Source organism: Piliocolobus tephrosceles, chromosome 17, assembly GCF_002776525.5.
Source record: "Piliocolobus tephrosceles isolate RC106 chromosome 17, ASM277652v3, whole genome shotgun sequence".
In the NCBI taxonomy this organism is placed as follows: Eukaryota; Metazoa; Chordata; class Mammalia; order Primates; family Cercopithecidae; genus Piliocolobus; species Piliocolobus tephrosceles.
Window position 1 is genome coordinate 27097108 of NC_045450.1, and position 12356 is coordinate 27109463.

At 45.3% G+C, this 12356-nt stretch overlaps 1 protein-coding gene across 1 annotated transcript in view; it reads right to left on the reverse strand.

Moving 5' to 3' along the window:
- LOC111526932 (eukaryotic translation initiation factor 3 subunit C) overlaps positions 1-12356 on the reverse strand; it is a 24909-nt gene that overhangs the window by 6140 nt on the left and 6413 nt on the right. Inside the window, exons 9-15 of the mRNA XM_023192992.2 lie at positions 6572-6731; positions 6344-6447; positions 5424-5565; positions 5104-5229; positions 4875-4968; positions 3089-3279; positions 2639-2863 (exon numbers count right to left, since the gene is read on the reverse strand). Of these exons, the coding sequence (XP_023048760.1) occupies positions 2639-2863; positions 3089-3279; positions 4875-4968; positions 5104-5229; positions 5424-5565; positions 6344-6447; positions 6572-6731 (1042 nt within the window). The remainder of the gene's footprint in view (positions 1-2638; positions 2864-3088; positions 3280-4874; positions 4969-5103; positions 5230-5423; positions 5566-6343; positions 6448-6571; positions 6732-12356) is intronic.

Here is a 12356-nt window from a genome sequence, read left to right on the forward strand (position 1 = left end):
AAAAAAAAAAAAAAAGAGAGAAATTCAAAAAATCCTCATGAATTTCAAGTAGGCAAAGGTTTTTTAGACAGGATCCAGAAAATAGTTACTATAAAAGAAAAAACTGGGCTGGGTGCGGTGGCTCATGCCTGTAATCCCAGCACTTTGGGAGGGTGAAGCGGGTGGATCATGAGGTCAAGAGATTGAGACCATCCTGGCCAACATGGTGAAACCCCGTCACTACTAAAAAATTTTAAAAATTAGCTGGGCATGGTGGTACGTGCCTGTAGTCCCAGCTACTCGGGAGGCTGAGGCAGGAGAATCGCCTGAACCCGGGAAGCGGAGGTTGAAGTGAGTCAAGATCACGCCACTGCACTCCAGCCTGGTGACAGAGCAAGACTCTGTCTCAAAAAAAAAAAACAAAACAAAAAACGGATACATTAGATTTCATCCAAAGGCATGGTTAAGAAAACGAATAAGCAAACCAGACTGGAAGAAATATTTTCAAAACATATCTGAGGTCAGGGGTTCCAGACCATCCTGGCCAACATGGTGAAATCTCACCTCTATTAAATATACAAAAATTAGCTGGGGGTGGGGGCACACGCCTGCAATCGCAGCTACTTGGGAGGCTGAGGCAGGAGAATTGCTTGAACCTAGGAGGTGGACATTGCAACATTGCAGTGAGCTGAGACTGCGCCACTGCACTCCAGCCTGGGCAACACAGTGAGACTACGTCTCCAAAAAAAAAAAAAAAAAAAAAATCGGACTCAGGACTAGTTATCTAGGATAGATAAAGCACTCCTATAACTCAATAAAGTAAACAATCCAATTGTTTTAAATGGGCAAGAATTGACCAGATATTTCACAAAAGATAAATGGCCAATTAACATAAATGGCCAATAAACATAAAAAAGTAAAAAAGTAGCCAACATCAATAGTCACCAGGCAAATGCAAACTAACACTACAATGAGATACCATTAGACAACCAACTAAAATTTAAAAGACCTTTGAGTAGATGGGTGCAGTGGCTCACGCCTGTAATCCCAGCACTTTGGGAGGCTGAGGTGGGTGGGTCACCTGAGGTTCAAGACCAGTCTGGCCAACATGGTAAAATCTTGTCTCTATTAAATATACAAAAATTAGCCTGGTGTGGTGGCACATGCCTGTAATCCCAGCTACACGGAATGGTGAGGCAGGAGAATGGCTTGAATCTGGGAGACAGAGGTTGGAGTGAGCGAAGATTGCACCACTGCACTCCAGCCTGGGCAACAGAGCGAGCCTCTGTCTCAAAACAAAAACATACACACACACCCCAACTAAAATATCTTTGAGACCAGCCTGAGCAACATAGTGAGACCCTGTCTCTACAAAAAATAAAAAATTAGCAGGCATGGTGGCACATGCCAGTAGCCTCAGGACTATGGAGGCTGAGGTGGGAGGATCACTTGAACCTGGGAATTTGAGGCTACTGTGGGCCATGATCATGCCACTACACTCAGCCTAGGTGACAGTGCAAGACCTTGCCTCAAAAAACAAAAACAAGTTTAAAAGACTCAATATCACTGTCGACACGATGGTTCACTCCTGTAATCTCAGCACTTTGGGAGGCTGAGGTAGGCAGATCACTTGAGGTCAGGAATTTGAGACCAGCCTGGCCAATGTGGTGAAACCCCAACTCTACTGAAATACAACAATTAGCCAGACGTGGTGGCGGGCACCTGTAATCCCAGCTACTCGGGAGGCTGAGGCAGGAGAATCACTTGATCCTGGGAGGTGGCGGTTGCAGTGAGCTGAGATTGCCCCACTGCACTCCAGCCTTGGCGACACAGCTAGACTCCCTCTCAAAAAAAAAAAAAAAAAAAAAAAAGACCAACACCACCAAAAATTGACAAGGAACTCCCAAACACTAGCAGGAGAGTAAAATGGTATAACCACTTTTAAGTTTCTTACAGCCAGGCTTTCCCATCTGTCCCCAGTCATTCCAGTCAACCCATCCCTCTTCTGCACCCATCAGAAAAGTCTAGTCAGTGTGCCCCGGAAAGGCCATCTCCCACTCCCAGGACCCAGAACCTTCCCATCCCACAGCTTTGAAAAAAAATCCCCACTGCCAACCTGCAGCAGCTTCCTACATCAGAGCCAAAAACTGGAAATAAACTGAGTGTCCACCAAGAGAAAACAGATACAGTGATATGTTCATACCGTGCAATAAAAACATAAATAGGAGGGCTGTTTAAAAACCAGCACTACCCCCAGACAGGTTCACCAGGTGCTCTACACATAAACATTTCCTAGTTGCCTTGAATACACTTTTACAGGATCTACACTTCCACACACAGCTTTTTTTTTGTTTTTGTTTTTGCTTTTTTTTTGACACAGAGTCTTGCTCTATTACCCAGGCTGGAGTGCAGTGGCAATCTGAGCTCACTGGAACCTCTGCCTCTTGGGCTCAAGCGCTACCAAGCCCGGCTAATTTTTTTTTGTAGACAAGAAATTATGTGTTTACATGCAGGAGGACTGCAGGATGCTGGCATCTGGGAAAGACTAAGTGTCAGTTAAATTTGCACCAGTCACACAGGCGGCCGTTCTGGTTAAGCCAGTTTGCCAAGAGGCCAGGGGCCTGGCATCTCCTTCACCTCCAAGGCCTCCCCATCCTACCTGCACTGGCGGGTCTGCGTGCTGAATGTTGTCCTGCAGGTGGCTCATAAGCATGAGGTCGCGGGCCTGGTACCAGCGGGAGTGCAGAGCGTGGTGGTAGATGTGGCAGAGGATGGCGCATGTGCGGATCCGGTCTGTGCGGTCCTTGGCATAGATGTACTTGCACAGTCTCTCCATCAACACGGCCGAGTCCTCGCCCTCATTTTCTGCCTGGTCTTGCTCAGACTGGGGAGGAAGGGAGGTTATTTGCAAAGGAGATCCAGCTTTAAAAGGCACAGGTTCTAGCAACCGGAGACGAGACTCTATCCAGTCTCTTTCCAATACGTCAGTTTCCCTCCCTGCTCCACCTGGGGAAGTCTAGAGAGTAACAGATTTGCTGTCAAGTCCTCACAGAAGCGGAGGGCAGGCGGACACACCCGTTCCCCTCTGCCATGACTGCCATGCGCTCACCTTTGAGGAGCCCTCGGGTGGGGTCAGCTGCCGCTGATGGGCCTTGTAATCAAACTTGTAGTAGGTGTGCAGGATGCGCAGCAGGTAGATGCGGCAGACCTCCTCAGTAGTGCCCTTCTCCTCCAGGTAACGCTGCACGCGCTCGATGATGGCACACACCTGGGCTTCATCCTTCAAATGCTCCACATACTCTGGCAGGGAGAGCACCCATCCTTGTCTCAATTGGGCAGCCAGGCTTTCCCATCTGTCCCCAGTCATTCCAGTCAACCCATCCCTCTTCTGCACCCATCAGAGAAGTCTAGTCAGTGTGCCCCAGAAAGGCTATCTCCCACTCCCAGGACCCAGAACCTTCCCGTCCCACAGCTTCAGAAAAAAATCCCAACTGCCAACCTCTGCCAATAAGGGTCTACAAGGCCTGGCCCTTGCCTGGTCTCCCACGATTCTCCCTCTGCCTTCCTGTGCTGGAGTCACACTGGCCTTTTTACTCCTGGAACATCAGGCTCGCTCTCTGCTCCTCCTGTCAGGCACTGTCTTCAGCTGATTCTTCCCCTAACTCCTCCTCGTTGGATCTCACCTCTGGTGGCCCCTACTTAAGGGTGCTTTCTCCAGCTGCCAGCTACAGCAGCCACCCCTCCAGTCACTTTTTACCACAGGGCCCTATTTTAACTCCGAACTCATACTTTACATCATCTAGAATTACTATTATTTTTTGAGGTAGAGTTTTACTCTTTCGACCAGGCTGGAGTGCAGTGGTACAATCTCCGCTTACTGCAACCTCTGCCACACAGGGTTCAAGGGATTCTCCTGTCTCAGCCTCCCACATAGCTGGGATTTACAGGCACCTGCCACCACTCCTGGCTAATTTTTGTATTTTGAGTAGAGCCGGGGTTTCACCATGTTGGCCAGGATGGTCTCAAACTTCTGACCTCAGGTGATCCAACTGCCTCAGCCTCCCAAAGTGCTAGGATTACAGGTGTGAGCCACTGCACCCGGCCCAGAATTATCTTGTTTAATATCTTTTTTTTTTTTTTTTTTTTGATATGGAGTCTTGCTCTGTCACCCAGGCTGGAGTGCAGTGGTGTGATCTCATCTCACTGCAAGTTCCGCCTCCCAGGTTCACGCCATTCTCCTGCCTCAGCCTCCCAAGTAGCTGGGACTATAGGCGCCTGCCACCACGCCTGGCTATTTTTTTTTTTTTTTTTTGTATTTTTAGTACAGATGGGGTTTCAACATGTTAGCCAGGATGGTCTTGATCTCCTGACCTCGTGATCCGGCTGCTTCGGCCTCCTAAAGAGCTGGGTTTACAGACATGAGCCACCGTGCCTGGCCATATCTTACTATTATTATTTGTCAAACTGCCTTTCTCCATCCAGCACAAAAGGTAAGCTTTTGGTTGCCTTGTTAATCACTACACCCTTGACTTGATGGGCACATTCGCACTTTTACTGAGTAAACTATGCTGCCCTTTCACACCCCAATGCCTCTCATCCAAGCTAAACAAGAGAATTGAATAGATGCCTTACCCCAAAGGTTCTCAAAGTATAGCCCTGAGACCAGCAACCTGGGAGCAGGCTACAGGTGCACGTTCTCAGGCCCCACCCAGACCTATGAAATCAGAAACGATGGGACTGGGAGCCAGCATCTCATCAGGCCCTTCCATGTGAATGCTGGGGTAAGGAAAGGCTGGCTTTTCAAGCACTCTTTGTAAAATCCTTACAAAGCTCTAAACCTAGTATTATTCCCTGAAGTTTTCCTCTCAGCAAAGCTCACGCTTGCTCAGGCTCACCTTGGGAGTGAGGGTCAGTATTTTGCATTATTTTGGTAAATTCTTCATCCATTCGTTCCACCAGAGTTAGGATGCAGCCACGGACACGCAGTGGCTGAAAAGGAAGGCGAAGGAGGAGTCAACAAATTAGCCCAGATCTCAGTCTCAAACCTCAACCCTAGGGTCTCACTGAGCCTTCCCAAAGCATGAAACACACACCTCCAGTTATCCTGCCAACTCCTCCCTTTACCTGGTCAGCATTGTGCAGGTTCTCACTCTCTTCCAGAATATTCTCTCCAACAAAAATGTTGGGATTTGCAAACAGGATGTCCATAAGCTCATTGATGCAGTCCAGGCACTTCCCCCACATCTCTGGCTGCCAAGATTTCAGACCACAGCAGAGTCAGAGGAGTGAAGGTAGAGTAAGTGGATGCCTCCCCCTTCGGCAGGAATCGTGGGGCCTTCCACCACCAAGACTGCCTCCATAGCCCCTGAGTCTTCAGATGCTAGGTACCCTCTTCCCCCGACCCACTAGCTATGCCCTGAGATGCTCCTCTTCACTGCTCTCACCTTCATGTAGGTTGCCAGGTTGGGGTTGTAGTCATAGAGAGAGGCGATGATATTGAACTTGATCTTGACGATGACGCCCTCTCCCAGGTTGTTTTCTGCTGCAATCTGAACCAGCAGTTGCAGCAGCTCAATCTGGGCAGCACTAGAGGGCCAGAGAGCTGGGTGAGGCTTTAGAGACAAATCACAAAGTCTCTCCCAGGATGCCCTCTTCAGATAACACCCTGTCCTCACCACCCGTATCCCTGCTTCTCCTTTATAAATTCCAAACAGAAGCAGCAATAAACCCAACCATCCTGGAATGCTGTGAAATGCTTCACACCGACCACCATTCTCTGTTACCTAATAACTAAAGAGGGTAAACACTCTTTCAGTTTTTTAATCTTAAAAAAAAAAGAAAAGAAAAACAAGGGCTGAGAGTGGTGGTTCATGCCTATAATCCCAGCACTTTGGGAGGCCGAGGCAGGTGGATCACTTGAAGTCAGGAGTTCGAGACCAGCCTGGTCAACACGATGAAACCCCGTCTCTACTAGAAGTACAAAAATTAGCCAGGGATGGTGGCAGGTGCCCGTAATCCCAGCTACTCAGTAGGCTGAGGCAGGAGAATCGCTTGAACCCAGAAGGCAAAGATTGCAGTGAGCCGAGATCGTGCCACTGTACTCCAGCCTGGGCAAGAGAAAAAGACTCAAAAAAAAAAAAAAAAAAGAGAACATTATCTCATTGTATAGATGGGAAAACAGACCCAAAAGGTTAAGTGATTGGTTTTAGGTCACAAGAAGAGTAAACAGCAGATAACGGACTGAGGTGTCCCAAGCACACCATTCCTCTACTATAGCCACACACAGACCCTCCCAACAACCCCTTCCCCCAACCTCCACCCTCTGCCACCCTGCAATCCCACCACCCAGGCCCATGAATCTTACCGATCAGTTCCCTTCTTTCCTCGTGCCTGTAGGATCTCATTCAACTTCTTGATAACGACAGCGTGGGTGATCTCGGTTCCCTTGGCAAACATTTTTGGCTTCTCCTGTATCAGTACATATCCCGTCACGTGCATGCCGGCGGGAACCTGTTTTTGCCTTTTCCCCACAAGGGGACCTTTATGCCCTCCCAAACTGTTCCCCAATTCATTTTACCTCTGAAACCCTCACCTTAACCAAGGGCACTCCACCCCGGACCCTTTCCCACTCCCCGCCTTCATTGTCCTCCTCCTCCTCATCCAGGCGCTTGGATTTCCTGTCGTGCTTCTTCTTAGCTTTGTCCTCCCGTTTCTTCTCGGCTGCCTTCTTGTCCTCATCTGTGGTGGGTGCCCTGCCGGCAGACATGGGAAAAGATGACAGATCAGCCCTCCCCACCTCTAAGGCTTCTTCCTCCCATCAACTTCCTCTTTTCCTCCAACAGCTCCTGGGTCCAAGTTATGCTCTACAAGAATGACCTAGAGGGCACAGTTAATCATAACCTAGCCATCTCTAGTAAGACAGAGTACTAACCAGGCCATTGTAGACGTATTAATAGAAACAACCTGTCGGCTAGGCGTGGTAGATCACTTGACGTCAGGAATCCAGGACCAGCCTGGGCAACATGGTGGAACCCCATTTCTACCAAAAGTACAAAAATTAGCCGGGCATGGTGGCGCACACCTGTAGTCCCAGCTACTTAGGAGACTGAGGCATGAGAATCGCTTGAACCCGGGAGGCAGAGAAGGCTGCAGTGAGCCATGATCACGCCACTGCACTTCAGCCTGGGCAACAGAGCGAGACTCAGTCTCCAGGAAAAAAAAAAAAAGAGAGAGAAAAGAAAAGAAATAATCTGTCATTTTGCTCCAAAGCTAACATCTACAGTTTTCCAAAGAATCCACAAATAACTTATTTTCTTTGATACCAGTTGCTTTCTCCAGACTGACCAACTAATCATTCGCCAAAAATGAATCAGTTTCCCCAAATGTATAAAACATTTTTTTCTCTTTTTTACTATTCCTAAACTGTTTCATCCCTTTCTCTCTTCTTATGACAACTGATTAATCTAAATTCTGAATTTTAAAAAAACGTTCACTACAAAAAAGGTCCCCACAAAACAGAAAAATATCACCAGCTACCTTGAAATGGTCTTAGACTACTGGATGTTGCCTGAAACCATCTCCAGACTTTCACATGTATACATGTAACAAAATACAAACCAAATGGCAGAGACAAATTACTTCAAACTTTGCACAGATACTGAAGAATAAATCTTTCCAGAAACACTCAATATTTTTGAAACCTCATATGTAATTATCATAATCTACCATTTGAACATTTAAAAATAAATTTCATTTTCACTGCTTAATAGGTTTGAATACGCTTTTGGAATAGTGGAATAGTCTATAAGTTTACCAGTTAAATTAAAGTCTTCCCTTGCCAGAAGACCAATGCCATAACTCTCAACAAAAGTGTATGGACTGGCCAGGCACGGTGGCTCAAGGCTGTAATCCCAGTACTTTGGGAGGCCGAGGTAGGTGTGTTGCTTGAGCCCAGGAGTTCAGGACCAGCCTTGGCGACAACATAAAAAGTCTGTCTCTATTAAAAAACAACAACAACAAAAGCTTACGGATCTTTCCCCTGTACTACACTCTAATGATGATGATTCACTCTATAGGTAAAATTCTTTGCAAATATGCAAAGTATGTTCATTAAACTAAAACCTCTTGGTCTAAACCATCTCTATAGCTCTGAGATCAGAAGAGCTAAAGCTATTTTTTAAAATTAATGCTTCAAAAGAACTTAATCTTCCTTGGCCTAAAGTATTACTCCTAGCACTAAAGATAGTATGATACACACCTCAAAATGGAAATGTACTATCATACAAAATTCTAACTGAAAGACCTAAGACTTGGCTTGACCTCTCCCATGACAGATTGTACTCTGGTATATTCATATCTTGTTAGAAATTATCAGATAACAAATGTTTATATCCTCAGCTATATAATCAACAGATGCAAGTGACATTTCTAAATGAGTATTTCCTCTAGTTAATACATAGTTAATACATAGTTAAGAGACTAAAAAGTCATTATTGAGAGACACCAACGGAAGTCAGGCCTAACTACACTGCAAGGGACCACACCATTTTCCCATGCCTTCCCAGCCACAACTACTGATGGAAAGCCCTAGATGTATACCCTGGCTTAGGATCCTAACTTGGATATTCGGTCTCACTAGAGATCCTGGGGTTCACTTAAAAAACAAAAACAAAAAAACGCCTCCAGAATCAAATAACTCTCAGAAGTAGAAAGCAGCTCTGTAAGAGTTCACAAGTCGCTGTGCACAGTGGCTCACGCTTGTAATCCCAGCACTTTGGGAGGCTGAGGCAGGCGATCACGAGGTCAGGAGATCAAGACCATCCTGGCTAACACGGCGAAACCCCGTCTCTACTAAAAATACAAAAAATTAGCCAGGCGTGGTGGTGGGCGCCTGTAGTCCCAGCTACTTGGGAGGCTGAGGCAGGAGAATCGCTTGAACCAGGGAGGCAGCGAGCCAAGATTGTGCCACTGCACTCCAGCCTGGGCGACACAGCAAGACTCCATCACAAAAAAAGAGTTCACAGGTCAATCATGACATCAGGTATAGATGAACTTCCTCCTAAAACCTTCAGATCACCATAAGAAAACAGATGGCCTTATCCTACATCAAAGAGGCTGAAGCTCATGAGAATAAACCCACTCCTTTACAAGCTTGTTTTGAACAAAAGATGAGAAATGCTGATGAGGGAAAGGGTATATTTCGACTGGCTGAACCTGGAGTTGCTGAAAACCCTTACTGGCAGAGGGCCTATCATGTTTTCTAGAACATCCACCAACCATGGGTGGCATACCCAAGGAGAGTTAATATCAGAGTTTACACAGAAAAACGGACAAGCAGAATCCACTGTTCTGTGGTTTTGCTCTCTCTCCTTATCCCTCTTTCTCCTATATAAATCCTGCTTTTGCTCAGTTGGAAATTAATCTGAAAATGTGTCTCCCTTGTTATACAAGAGAAATAGTGTCTGTGAATTATTCTTCTACACTGCAAAGCCACAAACTCTGAATGTCAAAAAGCTTCTGACACTTGAAATTCTAAACATTGTTTTTTCAAGGGTTTTCCTCAGAACATTGATTCAACTAATTTTCGATTTTTTTGATCAGGTATACAAGTTAGTTTACAGGTTAATAAAAAAAATTTGGCCAGGCGCGGTGGCTCACGCCTATAATCCCAGCACTTTGGGAGGCTGAGGCGGGCGGATCACGAGGTCAGGAGATCGAGACCATCCTGGCTAACACCGTGAAACCCCATCTCTACTAAAAACACAAAAAAATTAGCTGGGCGTGGTGGCAGGCGCCTGTAGTCCCAGCTACTCAGGAAGCTGAGGCAGGAGAATGGCGTGAACCCAGGAGGCAGAGCTTGCAGTGAGCCAAGATCGCGCCACTGCACTCCAGCCTGGGCAACAGAACAAGACTCTGTCTCAAAAAAAAAAAAAAAAAAATTCAAGGATAACCTCTAAAAGCATAGCATGTAACTCCCAAACCAGCAGAGACAAACAAAATGAATAATAAGAAAATATATATAATCTAGAAACGGGGGGGGAGTGGGGGGAAGAGGATGAGAAAATACATGTATGCTAGGCGCAGTGGCTCATGCCTGTAATCCCAGTACTCTGGGAGGCTGAGGCAAGCGAATCATCTGAGGTCAGGAGTTCGAGACCAGCCTGGTCAACATGGTGAAACCTCATCTCTACTAAAAATACAAAAATTAGCTGGGCTTGGTGGTGCTCACGTGTAGTCCCAGCTACTCAGGAGGCTGAGGCATGAGAATCACTTGAACCCAGGAGGCAGAGGTTGCAGTGAGCCAGGACTGCACCACTGCATTCCAGCCTGGGCAACACAATGAGACGACTCCTCAAAAACAAAAACAAAAAACAAAGAAAAGAAAAATAAAATACAGGTTGAATATCCCTTATCTGAAATGCTTAGAATCAGAAGTGTTTCAAATTTCAAATATTTGCATACATATAAAATGAGGTATCTTGGGAAGGGCTCCAAGTCTAAGTATGAAATGTGTGTGTTTCATCTACACCTTATACATACAGCCTGATCGTAACTTTACACACTATTTTAAATAATTTTATGCATGAAACAAAGTTTTGACTGCAACCTGTCACATGAGGTCAGATGTGGAATTTTCCACTTACGGCACTCCAAAAGTTTCAGACTTTGGAATCAGAGATGCCCAATCTTTAGAAGACAGAATGAATTTCAAAATAATTATAATGAAAGAAACTACCCCCTCCAAATTACATACTGTTGATTCCATTTACATAAAATTCTAGGAAATGCTAACTTACCTAGTGATACAAAGCAAATTAGTGGTTGCCCAGGGAGAGGGTGAGGAAACTGAGGCAGGGGAGAAGTATTACAAAGTCGAAGGTGGAAATGTTTAGGTGTGAAATTTTTAGGACATTATGTTTTGATTGTGGTGAATTCTATGGGTGTAATGCAAGTCACAACTTATTAAATTTAACTTTAGGGCTGGGGGCAGTGGCTCACGCCTGTAATACCAGCACTTTGGAAGGCCAAGGTGGGTGGATCATGAGGTCAGGAGATCGAGACCATCATGGCTAACACAGTGAAACTACATCTCTACTAAAAGTACAAAAAATTAGCCGGGTATGGTGGCGGGCGCCTGTAGTCCGAGCTACTCAGGAGGCTGAGGCAGGAGAGTGGTGTGAACCCGGGAGGCGGAGATGGCAGTGAGCCGGTATCGTATCACTGCACTCCAGCCTGGGCGACAGTGCAAGACTCCGTCTCCAAAAAAAAAACAAAAAACAAAAAAATTTAACTTTAAACAAGTGCAGTTATTGTATGTCATTTACACTTCAATAAAGCTATTACAAAATCTAAAATAAAGAGGATAAACAGAAAGTATAAGATATCATAAAATGGTCAGAATAAATACATTGATAACCACAATAGGCTGGGCACAGTGGCTCACGTCTGTAATCCCAGCATTTTAGGAGGCCCAGGCAGAAGGATCACTTGAGCCCAGAAGTTCGAGACCATTCTGGGCAACAGGGCAAGACCTCATCTTGATAAAAGGTAATTATGTAGACACATATGTAAATAACGATTTTATACATATATAAATAACTACAATAAATGTAAATGAACTAAATTGCCAGAGAAGCAGAGATCAAGTTCTGGTGATCGTTGCACAAAGTGAATGTACTAAATGCCACTGATTTGTACACTTGAAAATGGTTAAAATGGCAAACGTTACGTACCACAATAAAAGAAAAAAAAAGCAGAGATTTTATGAGATTAAAAAAAAAAAAAAACAAACCAAAGACTTAGCTGTGCTTAGAGACACTCTTTTTTTTTTTCCTCCTGAGATGGAGGAAATTCTCCTCCATCAAGCAATTCTCCTGCCTCAGCCTCATGAGTAGCTGGGACTATAGGCACGGGCCTCCACGCCGGCTAATTTTTTGGGGTTTCACCATGTTGGCCAGGCTGGTCTCGAACTCCTGACCTTGTGATTTGTCTGCCTCTGCTTCCCAAAGTGCTGGGATTACAGGCGTGAGCCACCATGCCCAGCCAAGAGATACTCTTAATCAGAGCATGGCAGAGTTAAAAATAAAAAGACAGGAAACCTCCTTTTCATAAATGTCCTTTATCAGGTAGAGGGAAGCTCCCTTCTATTCCTAGCTTCCATCTTTTATCAAGAAGAAATACTAGGATTTTTTTCAAATGTCTTTTTTTGCATCTGCTGAGATGACTCTATGGCTTTTGTCTGTTATTCTATTGATATAGCGTATTAGTTGATTTTCATATTAAAACATCCTTCTATTATTGGGATAAATCCTACTTGGTTATTAAATTTTTAAAAAAAAAACTTTTTTGGGAGATGAGCCCACCCATCCTCCATCCCC